The 25,172-nt window shown below is 38.8% G+C and overlaps 1 protein-coding gene across 2 annotated transcripts in view; it reads right to left on the minus strand.

Annotated features, from left to right (window-relative positions):
- Positions 1-378: 378 nt before the first annotated feature.
- The window catches only part of FUT9 (fucosyltransferase 9), a 39,142-nt gene continuing 14,348 nt past the window's right edge, over positions 379-25,172 (minus strand). For both annotated transcript variants that reach the window (XM_064447606.1, XM_064447605.1), the window contains one exon: positions 379-9,092. In XM_064447606.1, coding sequence (XP_064303676.1) covers positions 8,005-9,084 — 1,080 coding nt within the window. In that variant the 5' untranslated portion in view covers positions 9,085-9,092 and the 3' untranslated portion in view covers positions 379-8,004. The remainder of the gene's footprint in view (positions 9,093-25,172) is intronic.

Consider the following 25,172-nt stretch of genomic DNA (forward strand, 5'->3'; position numbering starts at 1 on the left):
TAAAACCCATTTTCCAGTATCAAATATCTTGTAAATTCAGAAAAAATCAAATGATTGCTCCAAGTGCTGCATCACCATGCTGCTAAAAGCAAGGCAAAATAACCTCAGCTGTAGTACCATACTGATTCAGCTGTGTTGCTTGCTGTACACAGCAAATTCATGCAACAGTCCATAAGAATTCAGTTTGACCCTGAACACTTACAAGAATTCCATGTGTAACAGCTTAAGAAGAACTAAAGTTCTGTTTGTGAGAACTCAGCCAGAAGTCATGGGAATGACTAGCAACAATCTTTAGATCAGGCTCTTGAGAAGAACTACTGCAAGAAGAAAAAGAATGACATTAGACCTACAAAATAATGATCAAAGACTATAGTACACTTAGAATGTTCTCTTTTTATTTTAAATATATCTATTACAATAATTTGTTAGGCTTATATAGAGCACTATTTACATAATTCAGTGTTTATCCTTTGGGGAGAATTCCAGTGCTCAATAAATAAGAGTCAGTGAGCTGCTTGATAACCGTCTTGGAATCAGAGTTCTCAAGTATTAATTTCACATAAATGATTAAAGTCCTTGAAATGGTTACAATTACCTGTAGTTTCATACAGTATGTATCTTCTGACAGCAGTCAAATTGTGTTGAAAACTCTGAACATAGCTATAGGTAATCAGAAGAAAGTTTAACAACAACATCAAATTAAAAAAATACTGAAAAACATCAGTTGTTGAACCTCTACACTTTTTAGATGCATCTCAGGGTGATGACATTGTTCAAAGGGAACAAAGAAACAGTTTGGTAGAATCCCTGTTATAAAATGTCTAGATCATGGGGCAAAATATACAATCACTAATAAATAAAAAATACAGCTTTTTACAAGATCTCCCTTTAACATGGCATCTTAAAATGTGCCTGCAGGTAAGAATGGTTTTCATTAATTTTATTAAAATTCAATTTTCCATGGTTACTATTTCTTACACATGAATTTATGCATATTATATATACTATATAAAACACATAAAAGATTAAGTTGTCAGTACAAGGAATATCAGTAGCTGAGAACATGAAGCAAAAGTTCATATCAGATCCCACCGAATGCTCTGTGTGTAAGCTGAAATACACAAGAAAGGGACTTTGGTCCTGATCTCGCACCAAGAGAGTAAATGTGGTCCCATGTTTCTACATACAGAACTTACTATCATTACTGAGATCGTACCAGCCCTGTGTGCGCCAACTCTCCCATTTTCAGGTGACCCACCACAGAAAGTGGGTTTGAATCAGGACAAGCAGCTTAAGGGTTTTTCTCCTAATTCTCATCAATATATTTCAGAGGTCAAGTCTATGGCACATTGTGTGAGTGGCTGAATATCTATGACATTCAGCTATGGCACCCAGTTTTGTTTCCCCAACATACAGAAAGACAGAAGGGTAAATGCAGCTCATAACTACCAGGCATTTATCCTAGCAAATGTAACATTATCATCATTATCATGGAATAGAAACTGTCATTTATTGACAGTGTGCCTGCTTGTTCAAGAAAACATCTTCGATTTCAGTAGCATTACAGTTTGGCAAAGAATAGTTTCTGAATTATCTTTGTTACAGTTTTGAATCTCTGGCACATTTAAGACACCCACCCACCTATTCAAACAATATTTTAAAGCAAAATTAATGTTTGGTATAAAATAACAGTTGTGTTGTAAATGTGGAAAAATAGTCTACAAAAAATAAGTATAAAAGTGATCTCAGATTTATGAATATGTTTCATATAAACAAGTCCAGGTGACTAATTTGTGTGCTAGAAATGGCCCTTGGTAGGCTGTGTCACAACAGTACATCACATTTTTCACAGTTTACAATAACACAGATTCACAATGTGATGACACCTTATATAAGAAAAATAGTATTTTACAAACTATACATTTGGCATCTATTTTTAGATTTTTTTCTATTTCTTTTTCAGTTCCTTTTTTCTTTTTCCTTTTCTCTTTTCTTACAAAATAGTGCAAAATTACAGTGCGTTAATAGAACATTTTGCAAATCCTAATAAAAAGTCAGTGTATTTAACTGTTTTTTTCATTCCGTGGAAACAGTTTGGCACATTAGGATTTTGTATAGATGGAAAAGCTTCTCACTTTCTTCTCTTCAGTATATCCACTGAATCTTTAAAATATTAAATTGCACCAAGGGAGTTAACTTTCCAAACTTTTTAATCTCATCTCTTATAACACGTGTGTTACAAAAGAAAACAGCAAAGGAAAATGTAGATCTTGCAGTTAATTTATTTGCCAGTCAGCGTATATCAGACTGGCTTTTCTCATCATGTTATAAAGAAAAGGACTGATGGGAACATTTTAACTCTGGTGACTGGTAAAGTGTTTAGTTACAGATTCAAGGTTCTATAAGAAATTTATCCCAGCTTCACATATATGTAAGTGTTGGTTTACCATATATCTTTCAAATTTTGCTATCATGCATATTTCTGTATCTGGACCCAAACAGGCTGTATCAAGTCAGGAGGATAAAGTTTCATCAGAGCCTGTTTTGCACTGGACTAATTCCTATGGAGAATAACAAACCATTGCTTTTGCTGCCAATTTGCAATGATTAAATGATTTTCCTACTAATTATTTCCTTAGGAATTTTAACAAAGGGTTCCCCCATGTATGACTTTCTCGTTTGTACAGACTGGTACCATACCTCAAAAAAATGTCAGTACTCATTACTTGGAACAGCACAGTCTTCTGCGTAATCATAAACAGGTATGGTACAGACTGCAGGAGTGAGAGCGTCCTAAGCCACCCCATGAGCATGCTGAGAAACACACAGAAGATGCCAGAAGAGTCTCAGGTCAGTTCTTTGCCTCCTTGGCTGAAAGCAGGAATAAGAAACCTGACTGAGATCACTGAGTCATCTACTAGAGGTTGCCAGACAGCACTCCGTACCAACCTACTCATAATTCAGGCTATTAATCTGGAGGTGAAAGGCTCTCTGCCACATGAGCAAATCTTTGAACTATTCACTGCACAGAGGCTGTTGGTTTCAGTTAAGTGCGTAGAGAATATGGCAACATTAAAGATTCCCAATTAATTACCTTTCCAATAGAGTGATGAAGTGACTTTTTCCAATACGAAAACTGCAGGGTGATGTCTCTAGGCCTAATTATTTCTCATGAGTTTACGGTTTTATCATCTGTATCACTCTGTGGCATTTGTGCCATGAATTAAAATTACTACTGCACGGTTTATTTAATCAATTTCCTGGCATTTCAGTATCTTTTATGAACATAGCTAACCAGTATGAATTTTACACTGATTCTCTGAAGGTAGAATTGGCTATAGCACTAGAACTAGCGATTCAAATATTAGGAGGGAAACATCCATGAATAAGAAGGTTGGTTTTTAGCCCAGCCATTCCAGCCTTGGCTCAGTCCTTTATTACTAGCTTGGGAATCTCCCAAATTACCTGCTGACTCTGGTGGAAGATTTACCTGATCAAGGAGTGAAAGATGAAGCTGAAATAACTATCTTGTATGAATCATACTGATTGATTTCTAACATTTAAAAATCACTTATATTAAAAACAAACAAACAAAACAGAACTGTCAGTCAATGTTGATGAAAAAGCCAACCAGCTGGTAGATAAACAAATACTTTCCTTAGACTCTCTTCTCATTACTAGTCAATACTAGTTTTGACCAAGGAAATACTTGAGTATTTGATTAACTTTTGATTGACTTTCACTGTTAGGTTTAAATAGGTCAGAAACATCCTTGTTAGCCTGCACAGGCATACCTCTTGTTCCCACTTTGGACACACAGCTGATCACTCACAGCATCTCATCTAGACTAAACCAAATGTTTCCCTCCAAAAGGAAATTCATGTATGGCTGAGACTGACCCTCTCTAGGGCACACTCAGTCCAGATTAAAAGGATGCACACATGACCAAGTTTTATGCTTTCTTCCTAGGACAGTCCTCAAAACAGTATCTCAACAAGCCTCAGCTCCTCTCAACTCTTTATACCACACACAGGTTCTCTTATCCTGCACAGCACAGGCAGGCTGTAAGGCAGAGTGCCATGCTGAGCGGACGGCATGAGGTGATGGTGGCACATATAGAATGAAGAAGCAGAAGAGTAGGGCCAAGGTATATTTGATAGACACTAAGCCAGAATTAGTCCAAATAGTTTTCAGTGTGGAGTAGCCAGTCTACGCACAGGATGGACGCACATGATGCAAAAGAGGCCACACAAATTGGGCTCTGTTGATTATAGACTGTGCTCTCTGGCACAATTCCCAAAGGCAATAAAAACATGCTGTTTGAAGACCCAGTGCATTAAAGCATTTAAGATGCTCTTGAATTTAAGCATGTGCTTGAGTCTCATGATCATATCCACGTGCTTAAGATCTTTATTGAATCAAGTCCAGAAAGTATTGTTGCATGAAGACGTGAAGGTTTACTTCAAAATCAAAAGAGAAAAGAAAAGAAGGATTCTGGAAGTCAGATAAGAAATTTGATTAGCTTACTGACAGATTTCACTCTTCCCCTAGATGTTATTTTTGGTCTAGTAAAAGAGATAATACAAGGCCAACAGGAGTCCCATTCTTGAATAATCAGCAACAGTTATTAGTTATTTAACTGAAGCTTTCTTAATTAGAGATGGGAAAAAATTATATGCTATGGTTTTTTTAAAAGCTCAATTTGAGAAACAAACACGGGTAGCTAGAAACAGTAAGTAGCTGTTTACCATGCTCAGTAGTGCCAATTTATCATATTTTCCTGAGCCTGCATGAACTCTACAAATCCCCACATTCATGCTCTCTCAGTCCAACTTCCATTTTATTTGATCTGTGTCTTAAAAGACAAATATGTTGCTGGATGTGTCTCGCGCATTCTGCAGGCCTCGCTCAGGCTGCTTGTTCATTTTGAGTACAGCTGTCTCAGAAGGCAAGAGGTATTCAAAGAAACTGGCAACCAGGATTCACTAAGGAATGCCTCATACTGGACAAGAGCTGCTGTGGTCATTAAGTGTCTGCAAAATGAAAGGAAAACTCTGCTTTAGAAGGATCTGCTGCCAGTTTTGTCTGACGTCTGCTCACATTCAGTGGGGTAGCAATGCATGTGCAGTTAGTATTTTATCTGTTTTGGGTCTTATTTTCCACACTGAGAAATGCAGTAATGTTGATAGCTCAGTGCATGACAGAACATAAAAACACCCAGAAGAAGCCATTGAAAAAGAAAGAATAATGATTACTCTCTGTCTTCAGTGACTGCCGAGTTAACTTGTGGCAAGTGCATATGCAAGATTATTGTGGGCTGGCAAATAAAATAAACCGAATGCCTGAAATAACTTTTTTGAGAAAATAGTGAGATTTAGTATGATTTCTTATCCTTCATTTCTCTTTTCTTGTACAACTGAATGCAAAGTATACACCTGTGTGGCATTTCTGTAAAGGGAATAACTCCCTTTCCAGTTCCATCAAAAGACTTTCACAGTTCTTAAAATTCAGCCTAAGAGTAGCCATGCTGGCTGGATGCAGTGCTCACTGAGGTAACGACCTTACTTACAGGCTTAAAACTTAGCATATATTTCAAAACTTTCCTGTGTATACACTGATCGGTATTTGTAGTAATAAGTCATATATCTTGTTATTGTGCTTACTTGTTATTAACGTAAGAATTTATTGGCTAAGTCTTGATGCCAAGAAACCAGTCTGATTTGACATAAGGCCTTGTAACGCACAACACAACTCCCACTATCTGAAATGAGGAAAGAAATATGGGACTGTGCACTTTCACCAAGGGGTGAATGTACTTCCACTGAGATCAATGCAAAGAACTTCCAAATTCCAGCATCAAGGGAGTCAGGTTATCCAGCCAAAGCAGTGGCATATTCAGTGACTGAGAATTTCACAGCTCTCCTGAAAACAAAAGGCAGTAGCCACTAGCCTTCAAAATAATAGAAATAGTACTCACATTATATCCATGTCAGCACTTTGTTTTTAGAAGACTGGGTTTCATTATATTGCATTAATTTGCAAGGTAAGCTCATCTTGTTTCATACTGGAATGCTGGTGAGTTTAGGAGGTTCACAGTATATTGCAAACTAGCTTTTAAAGACAGCAATAAATAGTATAAATAAATATCTAGATGAGAATACAGCTTTTGAAGCCATAGGGAGAGCACAAGTGTTTCTACAATATTTCCATGGAGTTTCCTGTTTCAGAAATTTAACTACATTACTTTTACAGACTTCTGTGTTTCTATTCCAGCCTGGGGTAAAAAAAACAACTGACAAATCACCTTATCTTTTGCTAAATGTCTATCATTGTTTATCCCTTATTTCCTCACTTCAGCAACGTTGTTGTCTGCAAGTTTGATCTTAAAGCACTTGATAAACTACTTTGCTTGATCAGGGCCCTCTATATCACATAAGCTGAAGTTTTTCCAGTTAGATTTTTTTTCAGTAGAAGGTATGATTTGTAACATTTTGACCTGAAAAACCAAGCTGATTTGCTTTCACTTGATACCAAAACATATCCATACATTTATGTCTTTAAACCAACCTTGTACATACAAATATATACAGCAATCAGATAATTCTTAGCCAAAAGAAAAAAGTAATAAAATCAAATGACATATGTTAAAAGCAGACATTTTAAACAATCAAGACAATCATCATATTTTTGTATTTGCTATCAGAGCAAATTTAATATTTAAGAACCTATTTATATATTCAAATTTTTATAGGAACTGCTGCTCTTAAGAGTGAATTTGTTTATACCTGTCACATAAAATATTTTCAAAACCCCCAATTCATTAGCTTAATGAGTTGAATGGTTGAATACATCAGCCTGATAACTTACTTAATGATTTTCAGCATATTTCTTTTAGAAAATATACTGTTTGGTGATTTTTTTTCCACATTCATGAGTCATAACAGCAACTTGCCCAGCTACAATTGAAGTTCAACAGATCTTTACAGAATTGGGACAAATTCACAGTCATTCAAGAAATTAAATGAGAGAATTGCTAAAATTTTTCAACAAGCTAGTTCTAAAAATTCATTATTACCAGCTGCATTCAGTGCATGAGGCTGACGTAATCAAATGCTTATGTTAAAATCTGTTTATCTCTGTATCAGTATAACACCACTTACAGCCCTGGTTCAGGTCGACAACACTTGAGACACAATGAGACTTTAAGGACATGCTGCATTTAAACACGCTTAAAAATTGGATGACTCTGGGCTTTGGTCACTAAGGTTGTTCGTCTTCTCTATATCTGACTTCTTTATTCTTCAGAGGGTAAGAACAGAAATATTCCTACAGCAACTTAATGGAGCTATTTGTTAGGAAACATCTTATTTTTAGAAACAAAGACTGCCTACTATTGTAATACCTTTTAAAAACTATATTTCTAAGTTCTTCACCCTTAAAAAGGGGTGCAATTGATCACACTGGAATAATGGTAGGTATTGAACTTTACTGTGCTCTTAAAATGTAAGATGAACCATAAAAAAACTTTACTGTCTTTTGAAGTAATACACACATTTCAGATTGGAACAGCAAATTATGTTCTTAAAGTTCCCTCTGGCATTTAAAAGTTGTGTCCTCATTTTTTCCAAATAGATTAAACAGGAAATGTAATGTTAAAAATTAAAAAGTAGTGTTAAAAGTGACTACTTTAAGTGTAAGACTGGGACATATTTCACAGAAAATGTGGAAAACCTTGTTTAAAAATTATAGTAAACAATTATTCTTCAGTGCATGTAATCAGTTTGTACATTATAATTTAAAACTGAGTATTGATGACTGCTGCTGATGATCTTTTAAAATCTCTTACAAAATATAAATAGGTTGGCCAAGAGAAGATAGCTGGTAAACCATGATGTAAGGTCCTCTTTTAATTCTTTTTTTTTTTCTCTTTTCCTTTCCTCTCCACTTGGACTGAAGTTTCTTCCAGCTTCTTCAGAAAAGTGCCCCCCCCCCCCCCCCCCCAAATTAATTCCAAAACCATTTTTCTAAATTTCCAATGGACTTGTATTCCTGGTGTCTTTTCACATGATCACAAGCAAGACATGCATGTGATTCCCAGAACCTAGGAAGATGCACTGAGAAATCCTTCTTCCAGTTGAAATAACTAAGGTACATCTTGTTATTTTTGTCAAGCATCAGAAGATATTCTGCCAGCTCTCTGGGGGAGAGAAAATCTTCCACGTGTATGAAAGAGTCTGCTGGGATGTAATTCTCATAGTTTTCTCTGGAAGGGCCCAATACAACTGGTACCGATCCGGCCAGAAGAGCATTGTAAAGTTTCTCAGTAATGTAATCTTTGTGGATTGAATTTTCAAAGGAAAGGTAGAATTTGCAAGTGGAGATAGTTGGAATCAAGTTTTTATCATTGACGTAGTCTCCAAAGGCTTGTCCGTAGGTATGGATTTCAATGTATTTGCTAAGCTCATTGTAATACTTGACTCGAGCGTGCTCAGGGTTCCAGTTACTTACAACCCAACAGACCAAGTTTTCTTTACTTGGCACTTCAAACGTAAAGGAACTTGTACCGACCATCATGAAGCCATAAGGCACCTGAATATCTGAATCACGCCGATAAGTCAGGGTCAGGTTAAAGAGGTGTTCAATGCCACTCTTTTGTGGAGTATGAGTTGGAGACTCCAGGTTCATCCAAATCCACTTCTGGAATGGTGGCCTGGCTTGCTGAGGTAAATTAGTCAGATCCCAGCTAATGTCCCTGTGATGAATGAGAACAGCATGGGATCTGTTATATAGTGAGCGGTCAATAGTCAGATGGCACCCGTGGATATTGAACATTGTTTGGCAGGATGTTAGATCGAACGTCTGACCAAATGGCCAAACCCAGATCAAAATAGTAGTTTCATTAAGGTTATCAGTTTTGGAAGAAAAGAAGCTCTTCATTTTTAAAACTGAACTGGCTGATTCTATAGGACCAGAGATCCAGCTATTTGTTGGTTTGATATAAATTAGTATAAATGCCATGAAACAACCAAGGACAATGAAGATAATAAAAAATGGCCGGAAAATTCCTTTAGATGTCGATGTCATAATTTGTTCTGAGAAAAAAGAGAGGAAGAGAAAGAGAGAAAATAACATCAGGTATTAAATTACATATGTCCTGTTAAGGCAATCAGACATCAGACTTCAAAAGTGATAGAACTTCAATATCACTGAGCTGTAACCTCAGAAATTTCCTCTGAGTGGAGAGGATATGGGTTATTGCATGCTATTCATGACAAAGCAACAATATTTCTCCTCTCCACATTAAAAACTAATTGATATAAATTAAAATCAGGATTTTAATATATCTCATACTTGATATAAATCACTATACATCCTAAGTAGTCTTTTTACTTAGATCCTAGGCCACGAGCTTGAGACTCACAAGACAGACAAAATCACCCTTTGATTCTGTCCTCTGTAAGGGATAACATACTGCAGTTTTGGTCCATTCATATTTTTGTGTATATACATATGGAGGATATAGGATTAGAGGAATGAAGAAGGAAGGGATGGGAACTTTAATTCTGAAATCATTAATACTGTTAGGAAACTAGTTCATGCCTGATAGCTACATGGGGATGAACATTCATGCCTTCTCCAGAGGACTCGTAAAATAGCTAAGGAAGAAAAGCAGCTATAAAGGTTCTCAGCTCCTCTGTTCCCATAAGCAGCATCACACAGTTCCTACAGTGTGTAGGAAAATGAGAAAAATGAGTAAAAAGATGTCCTTAAATATTTGATCATGTTTTTATGCCACAGCCCCATGTTAAAAATTAGGAAAAGTAGAGATATGCTGCATCTTTGTGAGGTACCGTTTTTTCAAGGGGGAAAAAGGGGTGAAGAGTTCATATAGCCTCCTTTGTCCTCTGGTTGTCTCTTTCTGAGAGATTTAATAAATCTCATTCCAGAACTTCTCTTCCATATGGTTCTTGTGAAACCTGGCAAAGTTAGGGGTTGCTTATTGCTAGCCTTTGCTCCTGAATGTAGCCCCAGAACTCAGAGTTGTTCTAAAAATAAAAACAGGTAACCATATAAAGAGCACTATGACACACAAGGAAAAAGGAGTGGAAGTTAGTTACCAAAAAGAAGTGTTCTGAATATATTGGCCTACTGTAGAAAGGTAATTCTTCAGTTCGTTTCAATGACTATAAAATTTGTCTGGCTTTCTTTTTCCACATATTTTTCAATTATTTGGGTTTTTGTTATCTTTACTATCTAGCTCCACAAAAAATTTTATAAAAATCCCACCCCTAAATATTTACTTAAAATATATATAATATACGAATAAAAAATAATAAAAAAATTCAAAGTCACAGAAAGCAGAAAGAGAATTTCAGGCCTTTTAAGCAGTTTCATAGCTCATCTCTAACCTGTGAAATAAGTAGTTAAATTCAGAATGAAGACATGATAGAATGCGATTCAGAGGACCATTAGTGTAACGTAACTTTGCTGCTTTGTGAATGTAAAAACTGATGTGTCAGTGTAGCACTGCAGTTACAACAAAAATGTTTTTGTAATATTCATTGTTGAGAAAAAGAAAAAGGAGGAAATGTGCTTAGCTTTACATTATATCTTGAGGAAAAAGTAATTTGCCACAATGTCGCCCGTTTTGGGAAGCAGGTGGTCTTAATTCTGGTTTTAGTTATTGTGGTGGGTTAACCTTGGCTAGCTGTCAGACACCCATCCAGCTGCTCTCTCACTCCCCCTCCTCCACAGGACAGTGGGAGAAAATAAGATGAAAATCTTGTGGGTTGAGGTAAGGACAAGGAGATCGATCACCAGTTACTGTCACACGCAAAACAGACTCACCCTGGGGAGAAGTAATGTAATTTATTGCCAATTAAAATAAATTTGGATAGTGAGAAACAAAGACAGAAGTTAAAATAATACTTTCCTCCCTCGACCGCTTCCCAAGCTCAACTTCCTCCTCATTCCCAACTCCTCTACCTCCTCCCTGCCCCTGAGCAGTGCAGAGGGATGGGGAACGGAGGTTTGCAGTCAGTCCACAATGATACCTCTCTGCTGCTCCTTCCTCCTCACACTTCTGCCCTGCTCCAACATGGGTCCTTCCCACAGGACACAGTCCCTTCAGGAAAAAAACTCTACTCCTGCACAGGCTGTCCATGGGCTGCAGTTCCTTCAGGGCATATCCCCCTGCTCTGGCATGGAGTCCTCCCCAGGCTGCAGTGTCGATACTGCTCCACCCTGGTCCTTCATGGGCCACAGGGGAATCTCTGCTCTAGTGCCTGGAGCACCTCCTCCCATCCTCCTTCTCTGACTTTGGTGCTCACAGGGTTGTTTCTCACTTTCCCCCCCCTCATTCCTCACTGCCTGTCCCTTTCTTAAATACACTTCCCCAGAGGCACCACCACCTTGGCTGCTGGGCTGAGCTGTGCCCTGCGGTGGGTGGGTTGGAGCTGCCTGGAACCGGCCATGTCCGGCCCAGCGCAGCCCCGGCCGCTCCTCACAGAGGCCGCCCTGCAGCCCCTGCTCCCAATACCTGGGCATGAACACACAATACAGTTATATAAAATATAGTGGTATGTAGAGTCTGACTTTTGTTTTTTTTGACCCCTTTCTTTAGGACATATTTAGCAAGTCCTCTCTGCTTTCAGCAAAATGATCCTGAAGGGAGTAAAGCAGAGGAACTGTTGTTTTCATGGCTTTTCCACATATCCTCATCAGTCTAATTTCCTCTGAATGAAATATATGGTTTTATAGCAACATCACATTGGCTTTTTTAGCTTATGTTGATTTTTACTGGAAAATATATCTGGAGGTGAGGTTATGATGCACAAGAGCAGAAGGCTTCTTCCCTGCCTTACTATAGTGAAAGTCAGAATGGGGCCTCTGAGGAAGAAGTGTGTTAGGCTGAGCATCTCTAGGATGTGAAGCTCAAGGGAAAAACAAGAGGCTGAGCTGATCTTCATGCAATACTGTTCTTTATGTCTGTGCTATTGAAACCAGCACACAGAATAGGTATAGCTTTTCACTGGCCAGATAGCTTGAGCCGAGTTTAAACAATAGGTTGGGAAAGGTGTTTATTCATAGATGCTGTTCATTTTCTACAGATTGAAATGGATGAGAAATTAGAAAAGGTCTTTAACATTGTGCTTTGTAACTTAGTCGCCCTTCAGTTAAAAGCCCTTTGACACAAATCTCTCTGATAGAGATTATTTTAGCTCTTCTGCTAACTAATAAAAAACCCTGCATCATCACATGGCAATTCTGGCTACATAGCAAATGACTAGCTATTATGTATTCTGTTCTTTGCTTGAAATTCTAGTGTGTCCATGGTGTTGCATTTCTGTAGGAAGCTTTTGAATTGTAGGGCCAATGTCAGGATAAATGCTGTTTACTCTAACCAGAGTGCCAATATTAACATCTCTCAACACTAAACAGGTGAATTTACCTATTTCATCCCTTCCAGATGTGTTTTCTCACATTGCTTTGCTGCCCTGTGAATTCACGTACCCCCTCCTGACCTGGGAACATGGTTTTTAGATAATGCCTTTCACCAAAACACAAGCCTACACTCAGGTTAGTCCTTTTTAGTTTTCCATCCTTTAGATTCAGAGAACTAACTGTTTGTTACGCAGACTCATACATCTATTAGATGTATAGGCATCACTGGCATCCTTCACTTTGAAGCTACTGCTAACAGGATGGTGGAAAAGGGTTGTAAAAGTAAGACCCATTAAAACCTGGAATGAAAGGCTTGCAAAGAAGCAGAAGACCTGAGCAGACTCCTAAAAATACCACTTACCTATACCCCAAGGAGCTGGACAGGATTTTGTCATGGCATTCTATTTTTCTATTCCATTTTGTGTTAACTCCAGTAATAACTATTAAGATGTGCACTGGGAGTAACAGTAATTTTTCAGGATGAAGTGCAATAACTCTGATGCAATAACTTCTGTGCTTTATATAGCAGATTTAGGAACCTATGGAACAGACCAGCAAACTCTGCCTTCATGGCTTTTGGGACTGAGTCCTGTACACAGTCAGGCAGTAGTACAGTGAAGGCATGTGGTAAGTACCTGTTGACAAATACTATTTTCTTGAGAAGCAGCTCGTCCGTACTGCTAGGAAGTATAGGTTGCATTTTTTTTGTTTGCCCACTAGAATTCATGGAATATTTTTTTCACAATACTGTCCAAAATGTGGAGCCTTTTCCATATTTATTTATTTCCTTCTCTTTTGTGTCCAAGATAACCATTGATCTCCCACTGTAATTCTCACTATATAGGTGACACTAAGGAGATATTTGTTACAAGACACCCAGCCAAGTAACCTTAGCTCACACTTCCTCTTTCATGGCTTTCCTTCTACCACAGAATAAACAAATTTCCTTTTTGTGGATCCCATCCCCCATTAATCTCTGTCATGCCAAACTCTGAAAAGAAAAGTTTGTCGAAGAAATGTGTTTACTGAGACTTCTGCCAACTGGAAGAATTCAGTACTTTTGATAGTTTTGTTATAAAGTACATTCCAGAGTGTTGTGGCATAGCAAGTATTTTCTAGGTGCTTTTTTCCCAAGATGAAAATATGGTATTTCATCAGTACAAGACTATTTTTCTTGGTACAAAACTTAGCAAGTCTCCTTTTAAAGTGCAAAACTTGGCATTCCATCAGCAAGCAACTCCATTTAGTAACAACACAAACAGGGAGATAGTAACAGGGTACCAGCAATGTTAACCCCAAGTACACCAGGCAAGGCTTGCAAAATTATATATATTTTGTGCATGCACCATGTTCACTAAGAAATAAAATGGAATTTTATATAAACTGTTTTATCATGGCTTCATTATGACAGTGACTTCTCAATCATTCCAGAAGGGATAGACATATTTTTTTTCTGGTTATGCAACACTGCAGGAGGGAGAAAATATAGCCTTTTTGGTCAATAATATCAATGCCTGCTTCCCTGGTATATTTTTACACCAATTTCTCTGCTATACCCTCAAGATTTTTGCCAGTAGCCCAAAATATATCACTACTTACAGAGGTATAACTTTCATTACTAGTCTAGTACTGAGATTTTCCAAAGGAAAAGGACTATTTCAAAATTAAGCCGGAGCAAAGATTTTTGAAATCATGGACACTGAATAATGAATAAAAAAAAATCACTTGTTACTTTTCTTATCTTAGAATTCTTAACTGTTCAGGGCTAACTCTTATCTTCACCATCACTTGGTCTCAGGATAACTAAAGAAGAAATACTTAACAACCTCAGAATAGTCTCTAAGGATCATTGAGGATCTGATCCTGGGATCAGACTGGGCATTTCTGACACAGAGGACTTACTGAGATTGAGGAGTGAAAGGGCACGGAGGCAAACAGGTGTCAGAAGTATGTCCATTTAGAAGCAGACAGCTGGCCAGGTACGTACTCCAGGACTATTAAAAGAACAGTTGAATGCAGTGGGAACTGATAGGAATCACAAGCAAACAATTGTTATTGTTAGAAAGCAGGCTCATTTGAAATTGCTTTTGCTGTCCTCTGGCATGTTTCACCAGCCTCCACAGCATATCTGCATTTATGTTAAGAACTGTGTTTTCTTAGACCATACTTCCAATTAGCTGGAGCTTTTTCACCTGCAGTATTAAAAGAAAACTGATTGCCTCAGGATAGCCTGACTTCTTATCTCCAAGTCACTGCTGCGTGGATGTGCCCCAAACTGCTTTTGCTTTAGCTCTCTGAGGCTGAAAAATACTTCTTTTTATTGGAATTAACTCTCACTGCTCCCAGTGATGCCTCCTGTGTCCCAACCAGAAGGGTGGATTTTTTTCCCCCCAATATCCAAACACGGGCTTGCTTCCACGCCTTTCTATGCCTGTCCCACAGATTTCTGAAAGCAGCCCCAGTGTGAAAAGGCTCAACAGAGCTGCACTACAGTTAAAGGTTGAAAGCTGAAAGAGCTGCTAATTTCAGACTGCATATTTTTATTCTATTGTTTGCAAAAGTTTCTACCTTCCCCTCTCCGCCTCCTTTGTTTTCGGGTTATTTGCTCAGTTCCTCACATTCCAGTTTTGTGTATTTGCACTTTGAGAGCAGTATAGAATCATTTCATTTAACAGTGGTAATTTTTATTTTGAACAGTTTTAGAAAAATGATCTAAGAGCACACAGAGGACAGGTAGCCATTAAGATAGATTGGTTAGGGATGGCGCTGAACCTATCACTGGAAATTGCTAGGAACAGGTTAGACAAGCACCACTAAGCAATGAGAGATCAGATTCTGCCCCCAGGTCCTGGGGCTGGGCTAGATGACATCACTTGATTCCATCCAGCCTTGTTCTCAGTGATAATATTAACCACAATTTCTTGTAAAATGTACCTAATAACAACACAAACTGGCAGTCTAAAACTGCAAAGAATTGCTGAATAAATGAATAAAAAACTCCTCCCTCTCGAAACTTGTCTTACAAACTATGAAATACATAGTACACTGTACTGTACACAGTAAAAATGTGAAGGAAACTGAAAAACTGCGTGGACAACAACAACAACCTCCTTATTTTCAAAGGCAAAATGTAAAGCTTCCTGTCAATTGCTGGCTGGGGTACTGCTGCTTTTCTGAGAATCTCTGAATCTTGTCCCCTCAGGCCTTGCTGAGGAAAAGCCTACTCTCAGCTCCCTTCTCCCAGTTGCTGTGCAGCACACAGCATGCTGCTATGGCTCAGCAGCCCGCAGGCTTCCCCTGTGATTGTCATCTATCCTCTCCTTCTCCCCACAGCAGTCACACACTGTCACTCTCCAGCTGCTTAGGCAACAGCTCAGTGGTTTCTTTCTGTGATCCAGCTGTACAGCAAAAGGCATTAGCCAGGGACACCGAGTTTCTCAGAATAACAGAGCGAAATGGCTACAGTACTGGAGTAACCGTATCTCCACCCACACTGCCACATATTGGGGGGGAAAAAAAGAGAAGTGGAATTACCCAAAAATCCTATCAGCAAGGAACTTTTCCAGACAATCTGGCATTAGTGTCAGGACACCCCACTTCATACTGCAGCTGTGTTGCTTTCTAATTATGAGCTTTTAGGTTTGTCTCAGAGGGAACATGAGTACTCTCCATTCCCTCCCCGGCGCAACTGGAAAATACAGGCATGCAAAGCTATCAGAAACCTCAGCAGCATTGCCAGCCTTGGTAACATGCAGAAACAGGACCTTTTTTACCTTAACTTCCACGTTGGCTTGTCCACATCACAGCTAGTTTTTGACCGATAGCGTTCTGTGAAAGGGGTGGTGGCTTTCCATACTGTGCTAGCTACAGAAAAGGGAGTTCTTCACCACTGTAGCTTAGTAGCAAACTTTATCTGCCTTGCCAGGAAAGTGCTTTTTATATTCCTGAAGATAAAGCTTATCCTAGCTATGCAGCTCAAGCCAGTCCACACTTCTTTCAAAAGCCCTGAAAAGGCTCTGCACCAAATGAATCTGATCAAAGAAAAGCTGCTCCAGAAGCAAGTGGTCTCTTTCTCCCTTCCTTCAATGTGGTTTGGGGATAGCAAACTGCCGTTCTCTCTGATTCTGCCAGAACTGCAGAAAGAGCTCTTCAGTAGCTTTGTGGCTGGCTTGTAAAACTGCAGCCAACCAGCTGAAATATGAATACCATACCTGTACAAGCTGTGTATTTGTGATGGCCACGAGCCCATCAGAAAGCCCTACTTAACTCACAGTAGCTGTGAAAATGGTGTGAGGTAAGCCAGAGATGGAGCATGAAGTGGCAGAAGGAGAATCATAGGCTTTGCTATGCATGTGTGCTAAGCTCCACAGCCCGGAATCACAGTTGATTCTGGCTGATTTCCTAGTATATATTTCCCTAGTACAATGGAAAAACACCTCTCCGTGCAAAGCAGACAAATCAGAATCAGGAAAGAGCAGGGGATGGCTGCTTATAATAGTGAACGCTTACTGTGGGGGACATGACTTCTGTGGCAAAGCAAGACTTTTGGAGCTCTAAGGCCCAGCTGTTTGTGTAGATGCGATTAGAGGCTGTGTGCAGTAGCTACACTGCTGAATCTTGCTGCATAGGCAAGCTTGAAAATTTTAATTGGGATTTAATGCTGCTTTTTTTGCAGATACAATTGCATAGATCTGGAGAATTCTGCCCGTAGCAGCATAACTCCTGAGACAGCTCTGCAGCCTAAAAAGAAAGCCTGAAAGGACTCTAAAAATATACCACAAAGTCCTCATAATCGGATCTCTACTTAACATTTCACTTCTCTACCTGCACCTTTTCCTTAAGAAACTCATTATACATCTGGGTTGGGGATCTGTACTGATGTAGCTGGTTTTTAGGATGCAGGTCAATGTTCTTGCTTTAATTTGCAAAGTCTTAAGTGCTATGGATACTAGTTGCCGGAGAGACAACTACTGCCCTAGAGAGAATATGGAGCAACTGAAGTGCTCAGATCTGTTGCAATCTGCTCTGTGGCTGAAAGGGAGAATGGTATTTACTAACACAGTCAGAAGGAAAGTGGAGCAGAGAGGTGATGATTTATTGGCATATTTTTTTAAATATGTCCATATTTGCAAGTAAGGATATTTTCTTTCCCCTCACAGGGTGGGAGGATGGACATTTATTTTAGAAATCCAGCCAACTGAATTGGATTTCTTTATTATTCTGAACAAAGAAGTAACTGAATGTTGGTCAGCAGGACCCATGATGGCCAAGAATCCTTATCCAGGTTCAGCTAGTTGTTGTCTAAATGACTTGAGCAGAGCTCCTTACTGCTCTAGCTTTCATAAAAGAGCATCAGTGACTCAAAGCTTCAGGTTAGAGTTTGTGTACAGAGAGTGTAAATCCTTCATACCATAAGATACTGAGTGCCAAAAATGATGGTTGCTTATTCTCCATCTGGGAAAAGTGCTGTTCAGGTAAGTGATGTAATGGAGAGCACTAGCAAGTTTAAGGACATCAGCACTAAATTAATGGACAACCAGAAAAACAGAAGACGAGCACCAATCATTTTCCCATTGCACACCAACAGCTATGTTTTCAAGGTGACTTGTCTTGGTAGTGCTAAACATTTTAAAGAAAAAGGCCGGTAGGTGTAAGAATCATAGAATCATAGAATCGTTAAGGTTGGAAAAGACCCTTAAGATCACCGAGTCCAACCGCTAACTTATCACTGCCAAGTCCACGACTAAACCATATCCTCAAGCACCACGTCTACCCTTCTTTTAAATACCTCCAGGGATGGAGACTCCACCACCTCCCTGGGCAGCCTTTTCCAATGTTTGACAACCCTTTCAGTGAACAAGTTTTTCCTAATATCCAACCTAAACTTCCCCTGGCGCAGCTTGAGGCCATTTCCTCTCGTCCTATTGCTTGTTACTAGGGAGAAGAGTCTGACCCCCGCCTCGCTACAGCCTCCTTTCAGATAGTTGTAGAGAGCGATAAGGTTTCCCATCAGCCTCCTCTTCTCCAGACTAAGCAACCCAGCTCCCTCAGCATCTCCTCAGAAGACTTGCTCTCCAGACCCTTCACCAACTTTGTTGCCCTTCTCTGGACACGCTCCAGCACCTCGATGTCCTTCTTGTAGTGAGGGGTCCAAAACTGAACACAGTACCCGAGGTGCGGCCTCACAAGACTCTTAAATGAAGTGCTTTGTCTTGCTGGAGCAAACAAATTAATAAGTCACCTTAAAGACTGGCCAAGTTTGGACACTGAAAATACGAACGGAATAATTTTAAGAGCCAGTCCAAGTGGCTTCTTACTTATGCACAGAGAGAAAGATCAAGATACATACAAAGTAAGTTCAGAATCATTCCTAATAATATTATAAGAAGTTTAAACATATGCACAACCATGAACAGAAACAAAAATATAACCCCCCAAAACGCTAAAACATTAAATAGCAAGAATGAAAACATATTTTAAATAGAATATATATTTTAGATAGTACATATTGTAAAACCAGCAAAAATAAGAAGCCCTAAACCTCTCCAACTGAATATTCCTCTAAGCAAACAAAATTGCCGTTGAAAGAAACCAGTGGTTAATTTCTTGGGGTGTCTCTTTATGTGCATAGCAAAAGAAAGAGCAGAGAGACGGAACTACTAGTATAACAAGTTGAGAAATATAAAGCTTAACAAAAAGTCACTGAAAAGTCTTTTTCTGTAGAAAAGAAAAAAAAAAAGAAATCCTTCAGTCAAGAAATAGTAAACACATAAGAGGAATAGGCTGAAAGAACAATAGTCTGAAAAAAATCCTCCAGGAGTTACAAACATCTACATGTTCTAAGATGATGTTTTCTTATTGCTACTTACTGCCCAGGTGAACATATGCAGTGATGCCTCTGAGAGCAACTCTCAAGGTTAGAATACGGGAATGAAGAATACTCTGCACAGGCTGTTGACAGTACACGGTACAAAGGAGATCAGTAGATAGTGCAGAGATCATACCTAATTTGAAAAGACTCAAGCCGCTTCATATTTCTTAGCTTATTGTCTTCCTTTTGTGCTTGTTAAAAAGAGAAGTTAAATACTTGTAGTGTAAGCTAAAGCAGTTCGTTCTGATGTTCAGTTACTGGGTTTTACTGTCATACATTATCCTACTCTTAATAGAGCAAAAATTCCATGACAATTTAATAAAATTTTTACCACTACAGTAACAAGTTAATGTAAAATTATTTACTATATCTTGGAAATACAATTTGCCAAGTGGTCTTTTTTGCATCGTAAGGTTTGCAGCCAATAGTCTTTCTCTGGTACAACCCTACTGTATGTATTAAAAAGAGGCATTTAAACAGGGGAAAGAAAATGTTCGTATTTTTTCCTACTACAGGAGGAATATTTTACAAAGCCATCTTACTCAGAAAGTAACTTTCTAAAGAAAGCAAGCAGAGACAGCTAGGAGGAAACACAAGAAGAGAGAGAGCAAGGGAAATAAATCGGAAAAGGGGGAAAGAAGGAGCTAGATATGAGGTCAGCAGAACTCTAGTTCTGTATTCCTCTTCTTTGAGGACATTGGTGTAAAGAAAAATTATGGCAGGCAGTTGCCTTTGCAAACAGTCTATGAATCCCTGCAGTTAACAAAGCTTAGCAAAGGTGGATAGGACTAATTTGACGATAAGAATGATAAGAGGAAGCTAAACCCCTCGTTGATTAGGCTACCCCTAAGGAGCCCCAAGCCAGAAAAAAGACTAATAGGGCTCAGGGGCAACGCTGGTACCTGGCTCTGAAACTACAACCTGAAACATGTCTATTCATTTGTCTTGTAATGCTGGTCATGCTTAAGCTCGCTCTGGCCCTCTGCCTTTCAGGATCCTGTGCACTTAGGAGCCTGGTGCCAGCACATCCCCAGAAGGGGCTCATTCTTCACAGTGAAGGACCATTCAAAATCAATAAACTAGTCATTCCCCCGGTTCTCAGCCCTAAGGGTGTAGATGTGGCTACAAGAGCAGACTCCATCTTAAATGCAGTGATAACAGCTGTTTTTTGTCTGATTTTGAAGAAACAGGCATTGGATGAAGTCCCTTTATGCAGCCAATCAAAGGTATGACTTATTAGATATAAATCCTACTTCAGCCAGAAGTGATTCAGACCTAGATATTTCACTTTCCTTAAAGATCTCCTAGCTCCTAGGTGGCGATGGCTGTCAATTTTAAAATATGTGATGAATCCTTTCCTCCTTATTGGTGCAGGGCTAATCGAGGCACTACTATTTTCTCTTGACCTCTTTCTGTCTCTTGCCTATTGACTCCCTAATGATTTATCCCAGGAGCACATCTGCAGCAGTAGAGGGTGGAGTCAGCTTCCTTCCCTGTGCAGTTTACAACCTTGTAAAGGGAAGGTGGCAGAGGTGCTTTGAATCTCCTTTGTCAGAAAGATCACAAACCCTGATCTGTATTCTGGGTGAATCCTCCTCTGGCTGTGTTTCAAAAGGTGTAATAGCCCTAATTTCTTCATAAGAGAAAGGGGTTAGCTCCCTGATCTCCAGGGAGGATTCCCAGCTCTGAATCCCAAGAACAACCCACTCCTTCAGAGCGCTGGATGTGCCTTGGTGAGGGATAGAGGAAGACACATTCCAGTTCTTCTCTGGGCAGCCTATTCCACTGCTTGTGCTGTGTGTCTCCATCCTTAGGTGCCTAACTAATTTCCTGCATTAGGTAGGTGGTGTAGGCACCCTAAGGAGGCTTTTGGGCTAACAGCCAGACCTGTTAATGCTCGGTGCACAAAGTGGTTTTTAAGTGCAGCTTTTGGTCTGCATGATCAGTTGTGGTCAGATGTCACACAAAACAAAGCCAAAAATACCACAGAGTCTCCCTCCCAGCCACATTAAATTGTATTTTTTTGCTAGAATATATATATATGTCTCTCATAAATTCTCAAAAAGGGAGTGAAAACAAAAGCAATAACACTAATATTAGAAAATCAAGATCTTACTGACCAGCATCTCGTTCCAATAAAGGACAGCACAGTCTTTCCAGGACAATTAGAGCCTGCTGCTGCATGACAAGTCTCATATATGGGGCAGAGAACAAAGTGGTAGGAGGACTTCCTAGCTGTTCTATCAGTTTAATTTGAGTTTAGTTGAGTTGAATTTAATTTCTGTTAATTTAAGTGTTAATCACTTTCTATCTCATTTTTGACACCCATAGCATGAGACTAATAACATTTTCCCTCTTTTAATAAAATACCTTAAAATCTACAAAATTAAAGTACGATACAAGCAAAATAAAATGCTGCTCTAGTAATAACAATATTTCCATTTCTGAAATGCCTTCCCTTAAAGAATCTTTTGAACTTTTAAAAGCAATAATTAAGGTTTAATTACTGCACAGTCAAAAAATTATTACTAAAACTGCTTTATGAGGAGTAAAGGAGGGATGGAAATGAAGTCCCAGAGTGATAAAGTGATTTCCACAATATCATAAAGTTTTTACAGATATTTGACAATGATGACTTCAATTCACATCAAAACAGTTGAGTCTGTGGGATAGAATATTTTCCTTCAAACAATTGTTACCAGAAACTAGTCATACCACGTTTATTCAGATCAGATATCTCTGGCATGCATCTTTGTTTCAAATCTCTGAAAACGCATCCTAATCTTCTTGATTGTAGTAAGTTAGTAAAGGGAAATTGAAGATTTAATCAGATTTAAGTCAATGACCCCTTGATCTGTACAATAAGAAAAACCACAACCCTTTTTCAGAACTATACTTGAAACTGTCAGCAAAGCTGGATTTGCTGAAAGACAAGAAGTATCAGAGATGAAATCTTGCTCACAGAAAGACTGGGAAATCTTCTATTAATTTCAGCCTGGTTAGGGTTTTGTTCTTTCAGCTGGTTGCAGCAACATGTAAGAAGTCAGAAAAGAGCTCAAAAGCTATTCCTTTGTGATTAAAGTTAACTTAGAAATGAAAAACCTAAGGCAACTCAGGAGAAAGCAAGACATGTAAGTCAGAGCTCAGGGGATCTAAAAGCTAGAACAAGTTACAGATAATAAACATTCTCCCGTATACACACCTAGACATAGACACACACAATCTCTGACCTTAGGAAATATTTAATCACCTATTAAAAGTGTGTCTCAGTTTTTACACCTGCAACATTTTATAAATAAAAAATATGCTTACATACATATACACACACACATATGTATATAAATACACACCATTTATGTGATATTTGTAACACACTTCATTTCTTAGATTCCCTGACACGTCTCTTATCAGTTCTGCTTTATATTTTTTTGCATCCATTCCCTTACATACACCTCTATGTATGTAAGCATATACACATACACATGTGTGCTTATGGATATATAGGAAACTACTACCCAACCTGCTGGACGTGGGCAGAGGCGGTGGTCCTAACGAGATGCGCTACCGCTTTGCAGTCAGACAGCCGGCAGGTGCAGAAGGCAGTGGGGTGACTACTACTGCCATACTGGCAAATAGGACGGAGAGAAACAGAGCATGGAATTCACGGAGGCACTGAACCAGGGAGGGATGGACAGGAAGAGGAGGCGGAAAGTGGAGATGGGTATTATTATTATATGAGAAATAAATTTTTTTTCTTTCTTATATAACTTAACCCTTTTATCAGAGAGGACATGAAAGAAAGCATTGCTCTGAAAGAGTTACTTCAGCAAGAAGCACAGCAGCAGGCTGAATCCTGCAAACCTGAAGATTATTTACAGCATGAGATGCATGAGGCCTCTGTACACATATCTGGAGAAGGGAAATCTGACTTTAGACTTTTGGAAAAACTCTGGCAAGGAAGAGAAGGCAGTTGCTCACACTAGGATGCTGATGAACTATGTCATGGGGGAATGGGGTGTATTTACTCAAGAATCTTTCCTAATGAGCAAACAAGCATATTTATTGACATAGTTGGCATGAATAGAAAGCTCTAAAGATAAAGGATTCTTAATATCCAATTTAATTTTCATTTGCATTCTGTCCTTTTTTGCATTTTAAGTGTCAGAAATGATTATCAGCTTCATTTTTATTACCAGTCAGTATCTTTCAAGTTTTCTATGCTTTTAGGTTTTGAGTCATGAATATGACAAATATGATAATTGTTTTCAACCTGCTATTTCTAGTGGATCAATTTTAACTGCCAATACAAAGGTCTAAGATTTATGTGCATCTTTTTTTTAAAAAAAAAACCAAAATATCTAATGACATTTTAGAATAAGCTCTTTCAAAGGTTTTTTCCATATATCTTCTGTTTATATTCTGAGTTACTCTGTTCAGGTTCCTATGTCATGCCTGACACCTTAGTATCTGGTTTTATCTGTTGTTCTGAAATGATGCTCTGCAATGCCAAAATGGAAAATTAAACTGTAAGTAGAATACGTGGGAATTTATTCTATTTAAATGGTTCTGTACTCATAGAGGTGGTTGCTTTGCTGTTCTGCATGTGAGAATGAGAGGAGGGTGACCTGAGTCCACACATCCAATTTGCTTCCTTAGCACTGCTGAGAATGGCTGCCTGGCTGGGAAAATGTATCTTCAGCAGAACTCAGCTTCTGTGTAGGATCAGTCTCTTAGTGACCCACCCCTATTGTGGGACCTCCAGCAAGAGAGGTTTATTCATCCTGCAGACTGATGTACCACTAGAGGAATTTTGGCCAAGTCAGAAAAAGGAGGCCATTGTAGGAATATATAGGAAGATGGGAGGAGATTTTGTAACTCAGTCTTTGATGTTCATTATGGGATAATCAGCAGGTGGCAACTAATGTGTGCTTATGTAATAGAAAAATACACCATATGTAATATACATATTAACTGGATGTATTTTCCTTCCTTTAAAGAGTTAGAACAAAAAAAATTGTTTCAAATTCTTAGAAGCTAGAAATATTCATTAGAAACCAGAGGCTGGAAACCTAGCTGTGAGTCATTTCTACCTCATGTCAATCTGTTCAAGCACATATTTGAAGTGAATTAATTATTTTATTTCTTGGATGGTGAAGGAGTGGCAAAGATAAGATGTAGTTGCTGGTGGCAGCTGGCAGTGGAGAGGAAAATATTCAAGGTATGTTATAAAGTGGATGGCCCTTTATAAAGAGTGAGAACCATTTCAGGCTGCTGTAGGAGCTCTGGGTGTTTTGGAAGCGTTGGTGTTGAATGCAGGCAGGATTTGTGCTGCAGGACCCCAGGGTGGTCCAGCTCTCACCTTGGTTTGGAGCTAAATATCCTCATGAAGCTCTGAAGCAGTTTTGAAACGAATCTTCTGATTACTTCTTGGAAAGGAAAATAGTTTGTGCGCACCTAAATCTCTTTAAGAACTGAACCAACAGACAGTGAGGGGAAGCAGTCAGGAAATCCATTTCAGAATTGCAATATGGCTTCAAAGCAGATCACTAATGCAGACAATGACCACAGCAACAAAGTCACAAGAATAATTAACCACACTTGATTCTTTTTTTTTGCAGTCTCAACAGCAAAATATGCCAAGACCAGGTATGTTTGCCAAAGGAATAGAAATAACCTGACATATTAGCTGTGTGCCTAACAGTATATTGGCATAGTTAATGTATCTGCAAATCATTTCTGTGCTTCTCTGTAGTTCCTAGTGAGCTCCCAGTGACACCTGCTATTAGTAACTGATATGATAGAAGAGGAGAAAGACTATGGTTAAGGATCAGAGAAGGAGTTCTTTTAAAAATTGAGT

The sequence above is a fragment of the Phalacrocorax carbo genome, chromosome 3 (assembly GCF_963921805.1).
Source record: "Phalacrocorax carbo chromosome 3, bPhaCar2.1, whole genome shotgun sequence".
NCBI lineage: Eukaryota > Metazoa > Chordata > Aves > Suliformes > Phalacrocoracidae > Phalacrocorax > Phalacrocorax carbo.